The 17160-nt window shown below is 46.0% G+C and overlaps 1 protein-coding gene across 1 annotated transcript in view; it reads left to right on the top strand.

The window, feature by feature from the left end:
• Nucleotides 1-4828: 4828 nt before the first annotated feature.
• Nucleotides 4829-17160, top strand: part of TGM5 (transglutaminase 5) — a 28020-nt gene continuing 15688 nt past the window's right edge. Inside the window, exons 1-5 of the mRNA XM_054667454.1 lie at nt 4829-5327; nt 5434-5679; nt 9040-9158; nt 12098-12226; nt 12795-12972. Coding sequence (XP_054523429.1) covers nt 5012-5327; nt 5434-5679; nt 9040-9158; nt 12098-12226; nt 12795-12972 — 988 coding nt within the window. The 5' untranslated portion in view covers nt 4829-5011. The remainder of the gene's footprint in view (nt 5328-5433; nt 5680-9039; nt 9159-12097; nt 12227-12794; nt 12973-17160) is intronic.

The raw sequence follows: 17160 nt of genomic DNA, 5'->3' as shown, positions 1-17160 counted from the left end.
ATGCCTCTGTGTGCTCACGTGGGAGTGTCTCTCTAGGATAACTACTAAGATCACTTACTTTAAAAGTTCTTTCTACAATCTTCTGTTTATTTCCTGATCATCTCACCCCATTCTCCTCTCACCTCAAGGAAAACAAATATGCCCAGTAGTCAATGAACCTCCTATTTGAACAGATGGCACCTGGGCTGAAGAGTCATTGCTGTCTTAGGCAGAGATTAACATGGCCCAGGATGTCTCTAGAGGATGGAATTTTGTCCCAGTGCTTGCTGCCAGGCAGATGCTGCCATGCCTGCTGAGTAGCCTGCGTCATGTGCCCAACCTGAACTGTAGCCAGTTAGTGCTGTCTAATAAATTGGTCTCCAAAGGGGGTGAGCTTCTTTTTCCACTGTTAGGTAAAAGCCAAGTGCTTTCTTAGCTGGCAGTGGGTGTGGACATTTTTTTGATCATGAGTGAAAGCTAACAGTGGGCAACAGCTCTTGGGGGTGATGGGAAGAGCACTGGACTGGGCTCAGGAATCCTGGTTTAACCTTAGACAAGATATTTAACCCACCTGAACCTTGATTTTCTCATCTCCAAGTGTGGATGACATGACATTTTGTCCCTGCAAGGATGCGATGAAGATTAAATGAGATAACTGTCCTAGCGTACCTGGCACAGTGCCTGGCACATAGTAGATAGGCCCTCAATAAGATGTTGATTAAATCTGAAATCTGAAATAAGTACAGGGTGATTTTGCAAAAGATAGAGAATTCTATTCAACCTAGCAAATCTGAGTACCTACAATATGCTGATCATTATGCTTAATTTCTTTTATAATAATAAAAAACTAGTTTATGAAACAGATGTGTGTTAAAGTAATCAAAAGCACTCAAAGAGATTTAACATAAAGTGTAATACTTATTAGGGTATTTTGGCACAGTCAATTTGGTTCATATTTGTTTATAACAACTTTTATTGAGATATAATTCATATACCATCAAGTTCAGCTTTATAAAGTCCACAATTCAGTGGTTTTTCATATACTCACAAAATTTTGTGAGTATCGCCACTATCTAGTTTCAGAACATTTCATTACCTCAAAAAGAAATCCCATACACATTGGCAGTCACGTCCCATTCCACCTTTCTTTAGCTCCTAGCAAACCCTAAATCTACTTTCTGTCTCTATGAATTTGCCTATTCTGGACATTTCATATAAATATAATCATATAATATGTGTCTTTTTATGTCTGACTGCTTTCACTTAGCACAATATTTTCAAGGTTCATCCATATTTAGTATGTTCAGCATTCTTTTTTTTTATAGCTGGATGATATTCCTTTGTATATCATTTTGTTTATCTATTCTTCAGTTGATGGACAATTGTGTTGTTTCTACTTTTTGGCTATTATGAATAATACTGCTACCATTTTTCAGGTATTATGTGAACATGTTTTCATTTATCTTGGGTATATACCTGGGGATCGAATTGTTAGGTCCTATGGTAACTCTTTGTTGAATGTCTTGAGGAACTTCCAGACTGTTTTCCAAAGTGCTGCACCATTTTACAACCCCATGAGCAATGTATGAGGATTCCAATTTCTCTGCATTCCCACTAACACTTGTTATTATAGTCATCCTAGGAGATACGAGATGGTATCTCATTTGTGTTTCCCTAGGACTAATGATGTTGAGCATCTTTTCGTGTATTTATTAGCCTTTTGCGTATCTCCTTTGGAGAAATGTGTATTCAGGTCAGTTGCCCATTTTAAATTTGAGTTGTCTCTTTTATTGTAGAGTTATATGAATTTTTTAAAAAGTATTCTGGATATAAGTCCCTTGCCAGATATAGGATTTACAAACATTTCCTAACATTCTATGGCTTTTCTCTTCACTTTCTTGACGATGTTCTTGAAGACAAAAAGTTATTAATTTTGATGAGGTCCAATTCATTTGGTTTTTCTCTCGACTGTTTGTACTTCTGCTGTCATATCTGAGAAGCTGTTGCCTAGTCTAAGATCACAAAGACTTACCTCTATGTTTTCTTCCAGGAGTTTCATAGCTTTAGCTTTTATGTTTAGGTCTTTGATCCATTTTGAGTTAATTTTTAATAAATGGTGTGAGTTATGCATCCAACTTCATTCTTTTGCATGTGGATATCCACTTGTCCCAGCACCACTTTTTGAAAAGAGCATTCTTTCCCCCACTGAATTGTCTTGGCACCTTTGTCAAAGATCAATTGAGTGTAAATGGGAGTTTATTGCTAGACTCTCAGTTCTATTCCACTGATCTATATGTCTATCCTTATGCCACTACCACATTGCCTTGATCAAGAAGTGCCACTCCTCTAATTTTGTATTTACTTTTCAATACTGTTTGGCTAGTATGGATCCCTTGTATTTCCATATGAATTTTAGGATCCACTTGTCAATTTCTACAAAATGGCTGTTGGGATTTTGTTAGGGATTGTGTTGAATCTGTAGAAAAACTTGTTATCTTAATGATATTGCCTTCCAATCCATGAACATGGAATGTCTTTTCATTTATTTAGGTCTTCTTTAATTTCTTTCAGTGATGTTTTGTGATATAGGCTTTGCACTTTTGTTAAATTTACTAAGTCATTCTTTTTGATGCTGTAATAAATGGAATTATTTTCTTAATTTTATTTTCAGGTTACTCCTTGCAAATGTATAAAAATACAATTGGTTTTTGTATATTGATATTGTGTCCTGCAACCTTGCTGAATGCATTTATTAATTATATTTTTTGGCGGGTTCCTTGGGATTTTCTATATACAAGATTATGTCACATGTAAATAGAAACAATTTTACTTCTTTCCAATCTGTATGTCTTTGATTTTTTTTCTTTTTGCCTAATAGCCCTAGCTAGAACCTCTAGTAGAATGTTAAATAGATGTGACAACAGGAGACATTCTTGTCTTGTTCCTTATCTTAGCAAGAAAGCATCCAATCTTTTACTATTAAGTATGGTATTGGCTGTGGGCTTTGGAGGGCAGTGGTGCGATCTTGGCTCACTGCAACCTCCACCTCCCAGGTTCGAGCAATTCTCTGCCTCAGCCTCCAGAGTAGCTGGGATTACAGGGGCCCACCACCACGCCCGACTAACTTTTGTATTTTTAGTAGAGACGGGGTTTCACCATCTTAGCCAGGCTGGTCTTGAACTCCTGACCTTGTGATCCATCCGCCTCGGCCTCCCAAAGTGCTGGAATTATAGGTGTGAGCCACCACGCCCGGCTGGAAGTCCCCTTCTATTCTTAGTTTGTTGAATATTTTTATCGTGAAAGAATGTTGGATTCTGTTGAATGCGCTGATTCACTTTGAAAAAGTCTAAATACAACCAAGAAAAAGCAGCTAGGTCTCTGTACTTATTGGCTTATATCTAGAGGCAAAAGACAGACAAAAAAGTAGCTAAGAAAAACATCTGAACACCTCGTCCTAATCCTTACACTAGTAGGTCTGTTGATATGAATGAACAAATGAACCCGGCATGTAAATTAACTTGTCAATTAAGCAGATGAGCGATTCAGGTAAGTGTATAGCTCAGTAGGTGATGGAAAGAAGGGTGGGCCAATTGAGGCAGGCTTCATGGAGCAGGTAGGTATTGGAGGACAGGTGGAATTTGGTTAGAGAGTGAGGGGCCCTTGAGTTGGGGCTATAACAGCAAATACAAAGACAGGGATTTGCTTGGGGATAGATTGGCTAGAGGACAGGGCCAATGCTGGGAATGATGAGAAGTGAGAATGCAAGAATAAGCTAAGGCCAAGTATGAAGAGCTGTGTCAAGTTAAGGAATGTGCCTTTTATATGGTAGACTGTAGGAGATCTCAGAACTTATAAAGCAAAAGAATGGCATGATTAAATTGTCTTGAGGAAAGGTAATCTGATAATGCATTAAGAGATGGGAGATGGGGAGAGATACAGGAGGCAGGAGACCTCATGGAGGCCATTATGGTGACTAGGTATGAGGAGAAGATGTTGGAATTATGTGAATGTGGAAAAGGATGGATAGACACCAGAGATGTTTTAATGGAAGGCATGAAGAGAGTTAGTGACAGGTGAATGGGCATGGGCTGAGAAGGAGATGGGTGAGCCAATTGTGATTTAAAGGCTGTGAGCCCACCAGGTGACTTGGACCATGGCAGAACCATGGTCAAACAAGGAAAAATCAAACACAGACCCTTCTGGCAGAGACACACTTGGAGACTAGTGAGGTCAGTCTGTGTTTTAGCAGAGGCTCCAGAAGGTTGGGAATGAAACTTTCTTTGACTGTTGTCAGCATCCAAGCTCCCAGGGCACTGAGCACGTGGCCTGTGGTGGTCAGAGAGCCAGCAGATGGCTAAAAGAAGAGCAGCTAGCAGCCGGGCACAGTGGCTCATGCCTGTAATCCCAGCACTTTGGGAGGCCGAGGCAGGCGGATCACGAGGTCAGGAGATCCAGACCATTCTGGCTAACACGGTGAAACCCTGTCTTTACTAAAACTACAAAAAATTAGCCAGGCATGGTGGCGAGCACCTGTAGCCCCAGCTACTCGGGAGGCTGAGGCAGGAGAATGGCGTGAACCCGGGAAGCGGAGCTTGCAGTGAGCCGAGATCGCGCCACTGCACAGCAGCCTGGGCAACAGTGTGAGACTCTGTCTCAAAAAAAAAACAAAAAACAAAAAAAAAAAAAAAGGAAGAGCAGCTAGCCCAAGGAAAGTTAAACCCAGGGCAACTAAACCAGAGAGCAGCTCCCCAGACCTGGAGGCTAGTACAGGCGCAAGTGAGACTGTTAACTTGAGTCCAAGAAAGCGGATGCTGGGGTGAATCTGAAGCCATGTGAGGCTGAAGGGAGCAATCAAACTTGGCCAGGTCTACAGAAGGACTTGGACAGAGGCAGAAAACCATGCCCCTCCAGGAGGGTGTAAGGGAGAAGATACAGGGTCAGAGAGATAGGAGAGGAAGGAAAAAAGAGGAACGCGCATGCATGGAACCTCATTAAATCCTCATCCTTATCCTCATCCTGGCAGGCTGATCTTATGGACTCTATTTTACTGATATGGAAACTGAGGCTCAGGCTAAGTTACTTTCTCAAGTTTGCAGAACTAGTAAGTGGTAGACAGGATTGGCTCCACAACCCCACTATTTTGTCTAACCCTGGCTGCCCCATTGCAGGGCTAGAAGTGGCCCTCACAGACCTCCAGAGCTCCAGAAATAATGTGCAGCACCACACGGAGGAGATCACTGTGGACCACCTGCTTGTTCGCCGGGGCCAGGCCTTCAACCTCACCCTGTACTTCAGGAACCGGGGCTTCCAGCCAGGCCTGGACAACATCATCTTCGTGGTTGAGACTGGTAAGAACCCCAGCTGGCTCACAGGGGCTAACTGTGTGTGCCTGGGAGGGGATTTTCGGGGGTTTGGAGGTCGCCATGGAGGGCCTCAGCTCTACTTCCCTCCTAGGACCGCTGCCAGACCTGGCCTTGGGGACTCGGGCTGTGTTCAGCCTGGCACGCCATCACAGCCCCAGCCCCTGGATTGCCTGGCTGGAGACCAATGGGGCCACCTCCACAGAGGTGAGCTTGTGCGCTCCTCCCACGGCGGCCGTGGGTCGGTACCTCTTGAAAATCCACATCGACTCCTTCCAGGGGTCTGTGACGGCCTACCAGCTAGGGGAGTTCATCCTGCTTTTCAATCCCTGGTGCCCAGGTAAGGCAGGGTGCCCAGGCGGTGCCCTCCTTTCTCTTCTGTCAGTGCTGCCAGAGAGACAGGCTCAAGGGTTTCTAGACCCCGCTCCCGGGCCACCCAGAGCCTCCTCAATTCCCTGCACTCAGCATCCGCCCCAACTACCACCAATCAGGGCAGGAAATCTTGCTATTCATTTACTTATTTAGAATTTTCAAGTTATAAACCAAATCATCTTTGCTTAAACAGAAAAACTGTTACAATTAAGTTTGATCGTAAATAACATCTACCTTCATCATATAATTTTAAGTTAACTAGAGTATTTTTCGTTATAAAAGGAACGAATGCACTGCATTGAGTATTTATGGAATGAAGGAAAGGGTTAAAAAAAAAGAAAGAGAAAAGTGTAAAGTAAAAAGTAAAGCCTCCCAATCTCTAAGTTCCATTCAACAGCAGTTCTATTCTTTCAGATTCCATTCACCTTTAACATTTTCTTGTGTAGTTTTACAAAAGTGGTCTATGCTTAATCAAATACGTATGCCTCTGTGTGTGTGTGATTCTACAATACATACCGTAAGTGAGATTATGTAATACATACCATTCTCCAGCTTTTTTTTTTTTTTAACTTAACAATTCAACTTTGGGCACATTTTCCTATCGGAGCATTCTTCTTAGCAGCTACAATTATTTCACTGTTTGGATGCACCAGATATTTTCAACTAGTCCTCTATGGGCATTTTGGCTGTTTCCGGTTTTTTTTTCTTCTTCTTCTATAGACAAAGTAACAGTGAATATCTCACACTACCTGTCTCACAAGCCCTGACCTCTAAATCTAGTTGGGGACAGGGCTAGATACATAGGCAGACACAAGGACATGGTGCGGGCAGAAGGGGTCAGGAGTACAGAACGGGTCTGCTGTGCTTTGAGCAGAGGCCAGACTCCCAAGTCTGGCTTCTGACTTAGGGGACCATCCCCTTCCCATCTTCCCTCTCTTTCTACCTTCTCCCCCAGCCTTATCCCAAGGGGGCCTCCTGGGTCACATCAGGACCCAGAGCCCTGGATGGGTTCTAATGCCTCTAACCACTACCCGCTTCCCTGTCCCCGAATGGCTGAGAATGCTCACCCATCAGCCAGGTGGAGAGACCCTGCCATGGGATCCAGGAGGGCCAGTCGACTGTTTTCCCTGTCTCTGTCTCGTATCTCTCTCTCTCTCTCTCAGGGCCTTCTGAGCAGTGGGGAGAAAAGCGTTAATGATGGGGCCTTCTCTCTTGAGCTTGTGCCACACCCAGGCCCCGGGAGACCCAACACTGGGCCTAGGGTTGGTGGGGGCTGAAGTGCCCTGTGGTGCTGCAGGACAGGAGGGTATTGGCTGGGAAGCCTCACTGTGTAGCTCAGGCCACTGCTGGCCCTGGCTGAGAGGAGGGGGCTGTGTGGTCTCAACCATAAACCTGCAGCTTCTCACCACACTGGCCCAAACCCTCAATAAAATACATCTCAGCAACGAGGCCTCCTGCACCAGCCTCCTATCAGGCTGTGTCTGAGGCTGCCTCTGAGGAGGGCACCTTTCCCTCAGGGTCAGGCAGAGCTTCCAGACAGTTCTAGGACCCCGCGAAGCGGACGTCTGTGCCCATGGCCTTTTGTTTGTTTGTTCTTAACTTTAAAAAGATAATTTTTAACCTTTATTTTAGGTTCAGGGGTACACGTACAGGTTTGTTACGTAGGTAAATTGCACACCACAGAGGTTTGGTTTGATGTACGCATTATTTTGTTACCCAGGTAATAAGCATACTACCCAACAGGTAGTTTTTCTTTTTTTTTTTTGTAATGGTTTCTTTTTTTTATTATTATACTTTAAGTTCTATGGTACGTGTGCACAACGTGCAGGTTTGTTACATATGTATACATGTGCCATGTTGGTGTGCTGCACCCATTAACTTGTCATTTACATTAGGTATATCTCCTAATGCTATCCCTCCCCCCTCCCCCCACCCCACGACAGGCCCTGGTGTGTGATGTTCCCCACCCTGTGTCCAAGTGTTCTCATTGTTCAATTCCCACCTATGAGTGAGAACATGTGGTGTTTGGTCTTATGTCCTTGCAATAGTTTGCTCAGAATGATGGTTTCCAGCTTCATCCATGTCCCTATAAAGGACATGAACTCATCCTTTTTTATGGCTGCATAGTATTCCATGGTGTATATGTGCCACATTTTCTTAATCCAGTCTATCATTGATGGACATTTGGGTTGGTTCCAAGTCTTTGCTAGTATGGATAGTGCCACAATAAACATACGTGTGCATGTGTCTTTATAGCAGCATGATTTATAATCCTTTGGGTATATGCCCAGTAATGGTATGGCTGGGTCAAATGGTATTTCTAGTTCTAGACCCTTGAGGAATCGCCACACTGTCTTCCACAATGGTTGAACTAGTTTACAGTCCTACCAACAGTGTAAAAGTGTTGGTATGTCTCCACATCCTCTCCACACCCCCAACATGTAGTTTTTCAATCCTTACCTTCCTCCCACCCTCCACCTTCAAGTAAGCCCCATTACTTTCAATGGCAAAAACCACAATTACTTTTGCACCAACCTAATGTTAAGCTATTTTTGAACTGGCTTCAAAACCCTCTGTTCATATGGGCAGCACGTATATGTGTATATGTATAAAAATTCATGCTGTAAACATTGTTCATAATCTGTTCAGACTTCATGTATCACATACAGATTTCCACGTCCATGTACACGATTTTGCTGCCTTACGTCTCTATGGTATGAGATTCCGTGGTGGAGATGTACTGAAGCTATCTAACTACTCCCCAATAACAGGGCGTGTAGGTGGTTTCCAGCTTTTCAGAATCATAAACAGCACTCAGATGAACAGCTTAGTGTCTAAACCTTTGTGCACATATGAAATGCTTTGTCTAGATTAAATGCCTACAAAAGGAATAACGAGGTCAATGCCAACCCTTAAGGTCTGGTTTGCTCTTTTCCAACCAAGATTAGTACAGCAGAAAAAGCACAGAATATGGAATCAATGGGCTGTGTTCAATTTCCAGCTCTGTGCTGATGTGTGATTTGAGCAATTTACTTAATCACTCTGAGCCTGTTTCCTCAACCTTAAAGTGGGGATAGGATGTAAATGTGCTTTGTAAACCAAGAAATTCCACCAAAGGGAAATTTTTATTATTCTACCTTATGTTCACGTTGAGCCTGTTGCTGGTGTTGGGAGCATGGACTCCCTAAGACCCACTGCCTCGTGCCCCTCTTGGTGTCGCCAGGGGCCCTTGCTCCAGAACCGTTTCCTCTGGGACTGTGGGGATGAGAATGGGGCAGTAAGGGAAAGGTGACTTTTCTGCTTCGTGCCCTCCCACTCTGGTTCCTAGAGGATGCTGTCTACTTGGACAGTGAACCCCAGAGGCAGGAGTATGTCATGAATGATTATGGCTTCATCTACCAAGGCAGCAAGAACTGGATCCGCCCATGTCCCTGGAACTATGGACAGGTGAGTCTCAGCCCTGCTTATGGCCCATCCCAGCCCTGAGCTTGTGGAGAGAGGGAGCAGGGCGCATGTGAGCTTCACCTAGAACTGCTGACCAACGCTAACTAAATGGCACGAGGAAGATGTGTGTTGTGAGCCCAGGTTGCCCGAGGAGCAGCCACAGGGAGTGGGAGGGCCTTTCTCTTTGCTGATCACGTCTGATTTGGACAACAAGAGCTAAGGGTAAGGGCAGTTAAAGGCACCTCACCCAGGAATTCCAGTGAGCATGAGGGTGAGGATGGAAGGCATGGCAACCACCACAGCAGTGATGATGCCCGGCATTTTGGTTCATTAAACTGTTTTTCCACTGGGATCCCATTTTCCACTCTCTCACTTCATGCTCACAACCCCTGGTGACTGACCCTAGCATCAATTCTGTCACACCAAGGACAACTTGTCCCCTGAATGTCTCAGCCAGAAGCAGGGCTGATGAGCAGCAATGCATCTCCCTCCCCATGGCTACTGTCTCTTTATTTCTGTGTCTTTTTGATGATACATCTTTTTAATTATGAAAGTTAATACATGCTTGTTTAAAAAGATTTGCAAAGAGACATTACAAAAATGGATACATGAAGGTCATCCCAAGCACCATCACCAGCTTGGTGTATGTTCCTCTACATTTTGTTTTCTATACGCATTCTAAAACGCTACTTTATATGTAAAAATAACGTCATATTAATTGCAATGCTCTGCACCTCCTGCCTTTCTAAAAGCCTGCCTCTCATTTCAAATTCAGCCTGCAGCAGGGACTTCAGGAAGTCCAGTGCCAGGCAAGGAAGAGGGCTCTCGATGCTGAGCCCCAGTGCCAAGAGCACTGTGGGAGGGAGAGGATCAGCCCTCGGCCACTCAGAAAGCTGTCAGCTAGGAAACCCTGGGGATCCTCGTGGAGCCTTGTCTTAGCTTGATATGAATTCCTCTCCTGGACCTGCCCAAATAGAACTCCAACATATGTGTCCTTCCAGCCCCAGCCTGGGCCCAGGGGTGGCTCTAGCCAAGATGAGATATAGCGGCCTCAACTGGCCCCAACTCACATCCCCAATCCTCACTAAGCATGGGCAGATTGGGCATCATGGAGAGACCTGGACAGGAGTGGGCTGCCATCTGTGAGAAACAGAAGTGAGGGGTTGCTGCTTTCTCAGACCTGGGTCCCTCTGTTTCTGTCTTTCTTTTGTTGTTGTTGTCTTGTTTTTTGTTTTTGAGACATGGTCTTGCTCTGTCACCCAGGCTGGAAGGCAGTGGTGAGATCACGGCTCATTGCAGCCTTGACCCCCTGGACTCAAGTGATCCTCCCACCTCAGCCTCCTGAGTAGCTGGGACTACAGGCATGCCCCACCACGCCTGGCTAATTTTTTTATTTTTTGCAGGGACGAGGTCTCACTATATTGCCCAGGCTGGTCTCAAACTCCTGGGCTCAAATGATCCTCCCATCTCGGCCTCCCAAAGTGTTGGGATTACAGGTGTGTGCCATCGCGCCTGGCCCATTTCTGTCTTTCTTCTTCATTAAATATATATTGATCGCCTGCTCAGTGCCAGGCAGGGTGCTAAGTGCTAGAGATATGAAAATGAATACAACATTGTCCCTGATCTTACAGTGTAATGCGGACTCAGACACATAAACAGGTCACTTATCATGCAGTGGAATATGTAAAGATTGAGAGACAGGGGCAGAGTGTTCTGAGAGCCAAGGGGAAGAGCTCTTGGTTGGGCATGGGAGTATCATAGAAGCTTCCTGGGAGAGGAGATGTTTGAATTGAGTTAGCCAAGTGAAGGATAGTGGGAAAAACATCCCAGACAGAGGGAAGGCATGAGCAAAGACACGAGGGTGGGAAACGGTTTGGCCCGCTGCAGACATTTGGTGTTGCTGGAGAAAAAATGGTAGGGATGGGGGCGGAGGGCAATTATTGATACTTGAGGCTGGAGAGGTAGGTTGGGGCCAGATCTGGGAGGAACTTATGTGTCTTCTGAAGGAGGTCAGAGCTTTGATTCTCTAGGCTGTAGGAGGCCTTTGAAAATTTGAAAACAGAAAAGTGAGCTGATCAGACTGTCCTCTGGGGAAGATTGATCAGAGAAGCCTCCTAATTCTGCATGTTGCCCAGTGTTACACAGGAATAAATGTATTCATTTACACTCATTCTACAAAGAGGTACAGAGTTGCTGCAATGTGCTGGGCACCATGCCAGGCCTAAGGTCCAGAGTTGTGAAGAGAGCTGGACTGAAACAGCCCCGAGACTCAGGCAGGAAGAGACAGACTTGACTACATCACGTAACTGAGTCTCACGCGGAGAGGGGACATACCCAGGGCTGTGGCGCTAAAGCAGGCTCAGGCTCGGGGAAGGCCTCAGAGGGAGTGGCATTCACACCAAGTCTGGAGGACCAGGAGGAGCCAGCCTGCCTTGGGTGGGAAATTTTCATAATTCACATGCAATTAGTCAGCCTAGAGCCCCAGTGAATCACAGGTGCCATGGCAGGTTGGCACCCTCACTTCAGCAGTAGCTGCCAATGCTAAGCAGGGTCAGCAGGTGAGTGTGGAAGCAGGGGCAATGTGGTTTTGGCAGGAACACCCCCTGGTGCTCTAGGAGTGTGGGGACTGAGAGGAGAGGAGGAGCCTTTTCAATCAGTCAGACTCACTGGGGAAAAAACCCAAACAACCCAGGGAGTAGCAATAGTCATCTTGGAGTGAAGGGGAGGGATTTGGTGTGCAGGGCATATGCACCAGGTGAATTGTGACCCTAGAGTTTTGAAACCCCACACCTGAATGGGAGGAAATTCATGGCTGTTCTGTTTGACACAGTTACCTTCCAAGTGAGTTTATATTCCACTAGGGTTGGGGGGAAGTCATTACTTTTTACATACTCCCACGTGACAAGCATGGGTGCCTTCCCTCTCTGCCTCTCCCCCCGAAGTTTGAAGACAAAATCATAGACATCTGCCTGAAGCTGCTAGACAAGAGCCTGCACTTCCAGACTGACCCAGCCACAGACTGTGCTCTGCGGGGAAGCCCCGTCTACGTCAGCAGAGTGGTGTGTGCCATGGTGAGGTCCCTGGCGTGCCCGGGGAGGGAGGAAGCTGTGCAGCGGGAGCCCTGCCCACTCACAGTTGCCCCCTGCAGTGGGTGAAAGAGGGACCCTCTGGCAAAGCCATCTTGGATGAGACTGACGCCAGAATGTGGGTGACAAGTTTTCTCAACCGAGCTCTGAAATAGCTGGGTGTGGGTCATCACCTCTATTAATTCCAAATTGCATGTTTTGAGAAAGGGTGAGTGTAGCTCCAGTTTGGGAAATGGTCTTGTTGTTTCTAAATTTCCTCTTTTCTGAAGTGTTTTTTAAAGCTCTCAGAGGTAAGCTCCAGCTTTGCAGGGGATGGGAGGACACGGGTAAGGGGTAGATAGGAACATAATAATAAACTAATTCACAGTGGAGCAAAAGTCAGAAGAGTCAACCCCCATCCTTAGCCCTCCCCACAGGTCTGGAAGTCCACAGTAAAATGCTGTCAAAAGTCTCTCCTCTGTTTCTCAGGCCCATGGGTCTTCCAAGGCAGCCCACACATGGCATGTTGAGGAAATGGATGTTTCTAACACTTCTCTATATGGCTTCTCTTCAGATCAACAGCAATGATGATAATGGGGTGCTCAATGGAAAATGGAGTGAGAATTACACAGATGGCGCCAACCCTGCGGAGTGGACGGGCAGTGTGGCCATCCTGAAGCAGTGGAACGCCACAGGCTGCCAGCCCGTGCGCTACGGGCAATGCTGGGTCTTTGCTGCCGTCATGTGCACAGGTAGGAGGTAGAAAGGACCCCACGAAAAGGTCAGAAGTATAGCCGCTCATGTATGAGCCTTCTGAACCATTCCCATCCCAGTCCCACACAGTTCACACCAAGGGACATTTGGAAGGAAGCCCTTTTCCTCTCTGAAATGTCTCGGCCGGGCACGGTGGCTCACACCTGTAATCCCAGCACTTTGGGAGCCCGAGGTGGGTGGATCCCAAGGTCAGGAGTTCAAGACCAGCCTGGCCAAGATGGTGAAACCCCGTCTCTACTAAAAATACAAAAATTAGCAGGGCACGGTGGCAGGCACCTGTAATCCCAGCTACTCGGGAGGCTGAGGCAGGAGAATTGCTTGAACCCGGGGGGCAGAGGTTGCAATGAGCAAAGATCACGCCACTGCACTCCAGTCTGGGTGACAAGAGTGAGACTCCGTCTCAAAAAATAAATAAAAAAATAAAGTGTCGCATCACGGACCTCAGACTGCACGTGTCTGGGCTTATGTCAGACCATGGTTCCGAAGTGACAGTCACACGTCCCAGGACGCCTGACACCCTTGCTTCGTCTAAGCTTAGGCAACCTACCAGCATATTCCTAAGAGCTTGGCTGGGAACTGTCTAGGTTCAAGACAGAAATGAGATGAGAGGCTGAGTAATTAGGAAACTACAAACTGATTAGTGTCCTTTCTGAGCACAGAGAATGGGCTCAATGAAGATGTGTACATGGAAGGGAAACGTGAGTCAGGGCTGTGGTGTGAGCCATGGGGCCAGAGCAAGATGGCAACCCAAGGGAAATGACCTTGAATTTGGAGTTGTTGAGGGCCTGATAGCCTGACTCTGGCCAGAGGGTTAGGGGAAGGAAGAAAATGTGAGGTCAGCTTTTCAGATAAGGAATGGATACTACATTAGTAGAGGAAAAACTAAAAAATACATATGTGGAAAAGATGGCAAATGGAAGTTGGTTTGTGGGTGACAAGAGGAGGAGATGAGGAGGAAATCATGAGGGGAGTGATACTTGGAAATGAGTCACACATGGAGGTGAAAGGAGGAGGCCTTCTGCCTCACCCAGGGCCAAGCACTTGCTCCGGGTCCTCACCCTCGCCCTGCCCCACACCCAGGCCTGCTCTCGGCCTCTTGGCTTGCACATTCTGATTTGGGTGGTGATCAGAAGGTTATTTATTGTGTTAAGCTGGGGAGAGAAGCCAAGCAAGGTTTTCGCTCACAGGACTCTTTAGGGGAATCCAAGAATACCAGATCTGCCCATAGCTTGGTGTTTATTGGGGGCTCAGGCCTTCTGGGTAGAATTTCGTGTGTGACAAAGTTTGTTGCATTTCGTGTGCATATATGTGCCAGGCCCATCTCTGGGCTGTTGGAAGAATGCAACTTCCCTGAAGGAAGCTCAGAGAGCCCCAGGCATCTGTCCAAGGGCACGAGGAGGTGTTGCCACCGAGAGAGAGTGACTTTGCACAGTTGATGAGAATGATCAGTAAGCCCCAAGATTACTCCTCTGCAGCTGCAGAGCCAGCTCTTGAGTTGGATGAGTTGAGTTGGATGAGTTGAGTGCCCAGGTATAAGAAACAAGGAATTCCACAGCTTTGAGACTCCATGTCATGAAGATTTGGGTGAAGTGAGAGGACTGAGTCCTTCAGGAAGCAAGCACAAGACTGACAGGTAGAGACTAGATCTTGTATAAGATAGAGAGGGAACCTTCCAGTGTGTGGAAAAGCCTAGCATCTAATGGGCCAGGTATGTGTGTGTAGAAGGAGTGAGCCAGGTTTGGGTGTGGTTGTCTGGAACTGTGTGATGAGAGAAGTGGAGCCAGTGAATGGAGATTATGCAATGACAGTAGACCAATTAACATGTTTGTGAGAATCATGGCCCTTTAGTGGCCTGGAAAACAAAGGGTTGGTCAAAGTAGGTCAAACGTGGCCCAGTCCCCTGTAGCTCAATCAGCACTAACCTTCCCCCAAAGGGCTACCATGTTATAAATTAAGAAATACAGCAGTTTGAAAAACTCATCCCTTCACAGCAATACTTACTGAGTCCTTATTCTACACCAGGCACTCACTGTGTTCCAAGAGCTCTTGGATACAAGATGGGTAAGACCCAGCTTCTGTCTTCAACCAAAGTTAAAATTAAAGATTTAGTCAAACTCCTTAACCTCAAACAGTTCCCAAAGCATGTTTTTTGAAAATATATATGTTATTATTTCATAGCCATAGTAACTAATGTTTATTGGGGACTTCCTTTGTGCCAGGCACTGTGCTAAAACCCTGACAGCCTAGAGTAGTGGAGAAGCTTGTGGACTCTGGAGGCAAGATGCGTGAGGTTGCATACCAGCACTACCATTAATTGGCTGAGTAACCTTGGGCAAGTCATTTAACTTGTGCCTCAGTTTCCTCAGATGTACAATGGGGAAAGTAGTGGTACCTACCTCATAGGATTATTGAAGGGATTGAGTGACTTCATACTGGAGAGTGCTTAGAATAGTGCCTGGCTATAGTGAGTGTTCAGGAAGCATCAGTTAGGGTCCTCTTGTCTGATCCCCTAAATGACCTTATGAGGTGGGACCTATCATCTCCATTTTTCAGAAGAGGAAATTGAGTGGTGGAGCCAGTCTCATACCCAAGTCTGGCTGGCTCTGTAAGCCATGTGCTAACTATCAGGCCATACCACCTCATGAACATTGCTAGCAGCTGCCATTAATCCAGCACCAAGTCCCTCAGGAACACACTGGACACTTTCACTTTTACTAATACTGACCACCACCTGCAAAGTCGATATATCATTATAGCCATTTCACAGATGAGGAAGCAGGCTTAAAGTGACCGAGGGACTCTGGTCTGACTCAGACGTGCATCTCCCCTCTATGGCCCTGCCTCCCAGTGTGGCCTTTCAACACGTTGACACATTGACTTCAACTTCCCATAGAAAAACCACAAAAGGAGGCTTTGCGTGCCTCAAAGATGAGGTTATAGTTTTTGGGATGTGCTGTGTCCTTGGCATCCATTTAGTTGCCTGTTACTTGAGAATTTTAGAGAACTCCCTGGCCTACCCTTTCTGTGCCCGGGGCCAGGCACCCTGGAGTTCTAGGCCCTCAGGCTCTTCCTGTTCTGGCCTTTCACTCTTTGACAAGATTGGAACCCTCAGCCCTTGGCTGAGGTCTGGGAAGTAGCCTGGATGCCTTGCACAATAGCAAGAGTACAGAGGGGACAGTGATGTTCTGTTGCCTGAAAACTCCCCAAAAGCCAGCTGTGAAAAAGCCACATAGTGTATAATTTCATACATATGAAATGTCCAGAGCAGGCAAATTCATAGAGATAGAAAGTAGAGTGTGGTTGCTTAGGGCTGGGAGGAGGGGATAGTTGGGAGTGACTGCTAATGTAATGAGGTTTCCTTTTGAGGTGAAAATGTTTTGGAGTTAGACAGTAAAGATTGTTGTACAACCTGTGACTGTATTACAAACCACTGAACTGTCCACTTTACAAGGCTGAACTTTATGGTATGTGAATTATATCTCAAGAAAATTATTTGAGAAGAAGCCAGGCATCCTGGGAATATGCCTGGTCTATTCTTGTCCATAACTTCCTGGGGTTGGAAGTGGGGTAGGGGACAGCAATGACTTGGGCTGAGGGTTGGGAGGTACTAATGTGTGACCGTTAGCAGGTGTACAGCATCATCCCTCTTCTGTAAAATAAGGTCCAAGGTCCCAGGGGCTGTAAGGGGAAGGGGAGGTAGGAAAGGGTGTGGGCGATGGGAGGCTGCCTGGTTGGGACTGGGACTGGGCCCTCCTCTTAAACTAAAGCAACCCAACTTGCATGTCTTTTATACATCAAATCCTCACTTATGATTGGTTTGCATATAGGGCCCTCTGCTTAATACTTTTTTGAAAACCCCTGAGCTAGATATTATCTAAGATTTTTCTAACTCAATTATGTAGGGGCCTTTAAAACGTATCTCATCTTCATTTTAATACAATAACTCTTGTTCTCATTGTTTTTACCCTTAAGTCTCAAAGAAGGAACTGCAGCCAAGGCCCTGGTGCATACCCCAGCCTTTTCTTAGATCCCAGTTCAAACTCTTTTGTGCAGTGCCCTGGACTAAACACAAACCTTTCTTATTTTCCATTGATTTCCATTGACATAAGATAGTACGGAATGTTCCCTCGTAAGGTTGTTGACTAATACATGGAGAGTAGATAGAA

The sequence above is a fragment of the Pan troglodytes genome, chromosome 16 (genome assembly GCF_028858775.2).
Source record: "Pan troglodytes isolate AG18354 chromosome 16, NHGRI_mPanTro3-v2.0_pri, whole genome shotgun sequence".
Classification (NCBI taxonomy): Eukaryota; Metazoa; Chordata; class Mammalia; order Primates; family Hominidae; genus Pan; species Pan troglodytes.
The sequence above is the reverse complement of the archived record's forward strand: the minus strand, read 5'-3'. Positions and strand labels throughout refer to the sequence as shown.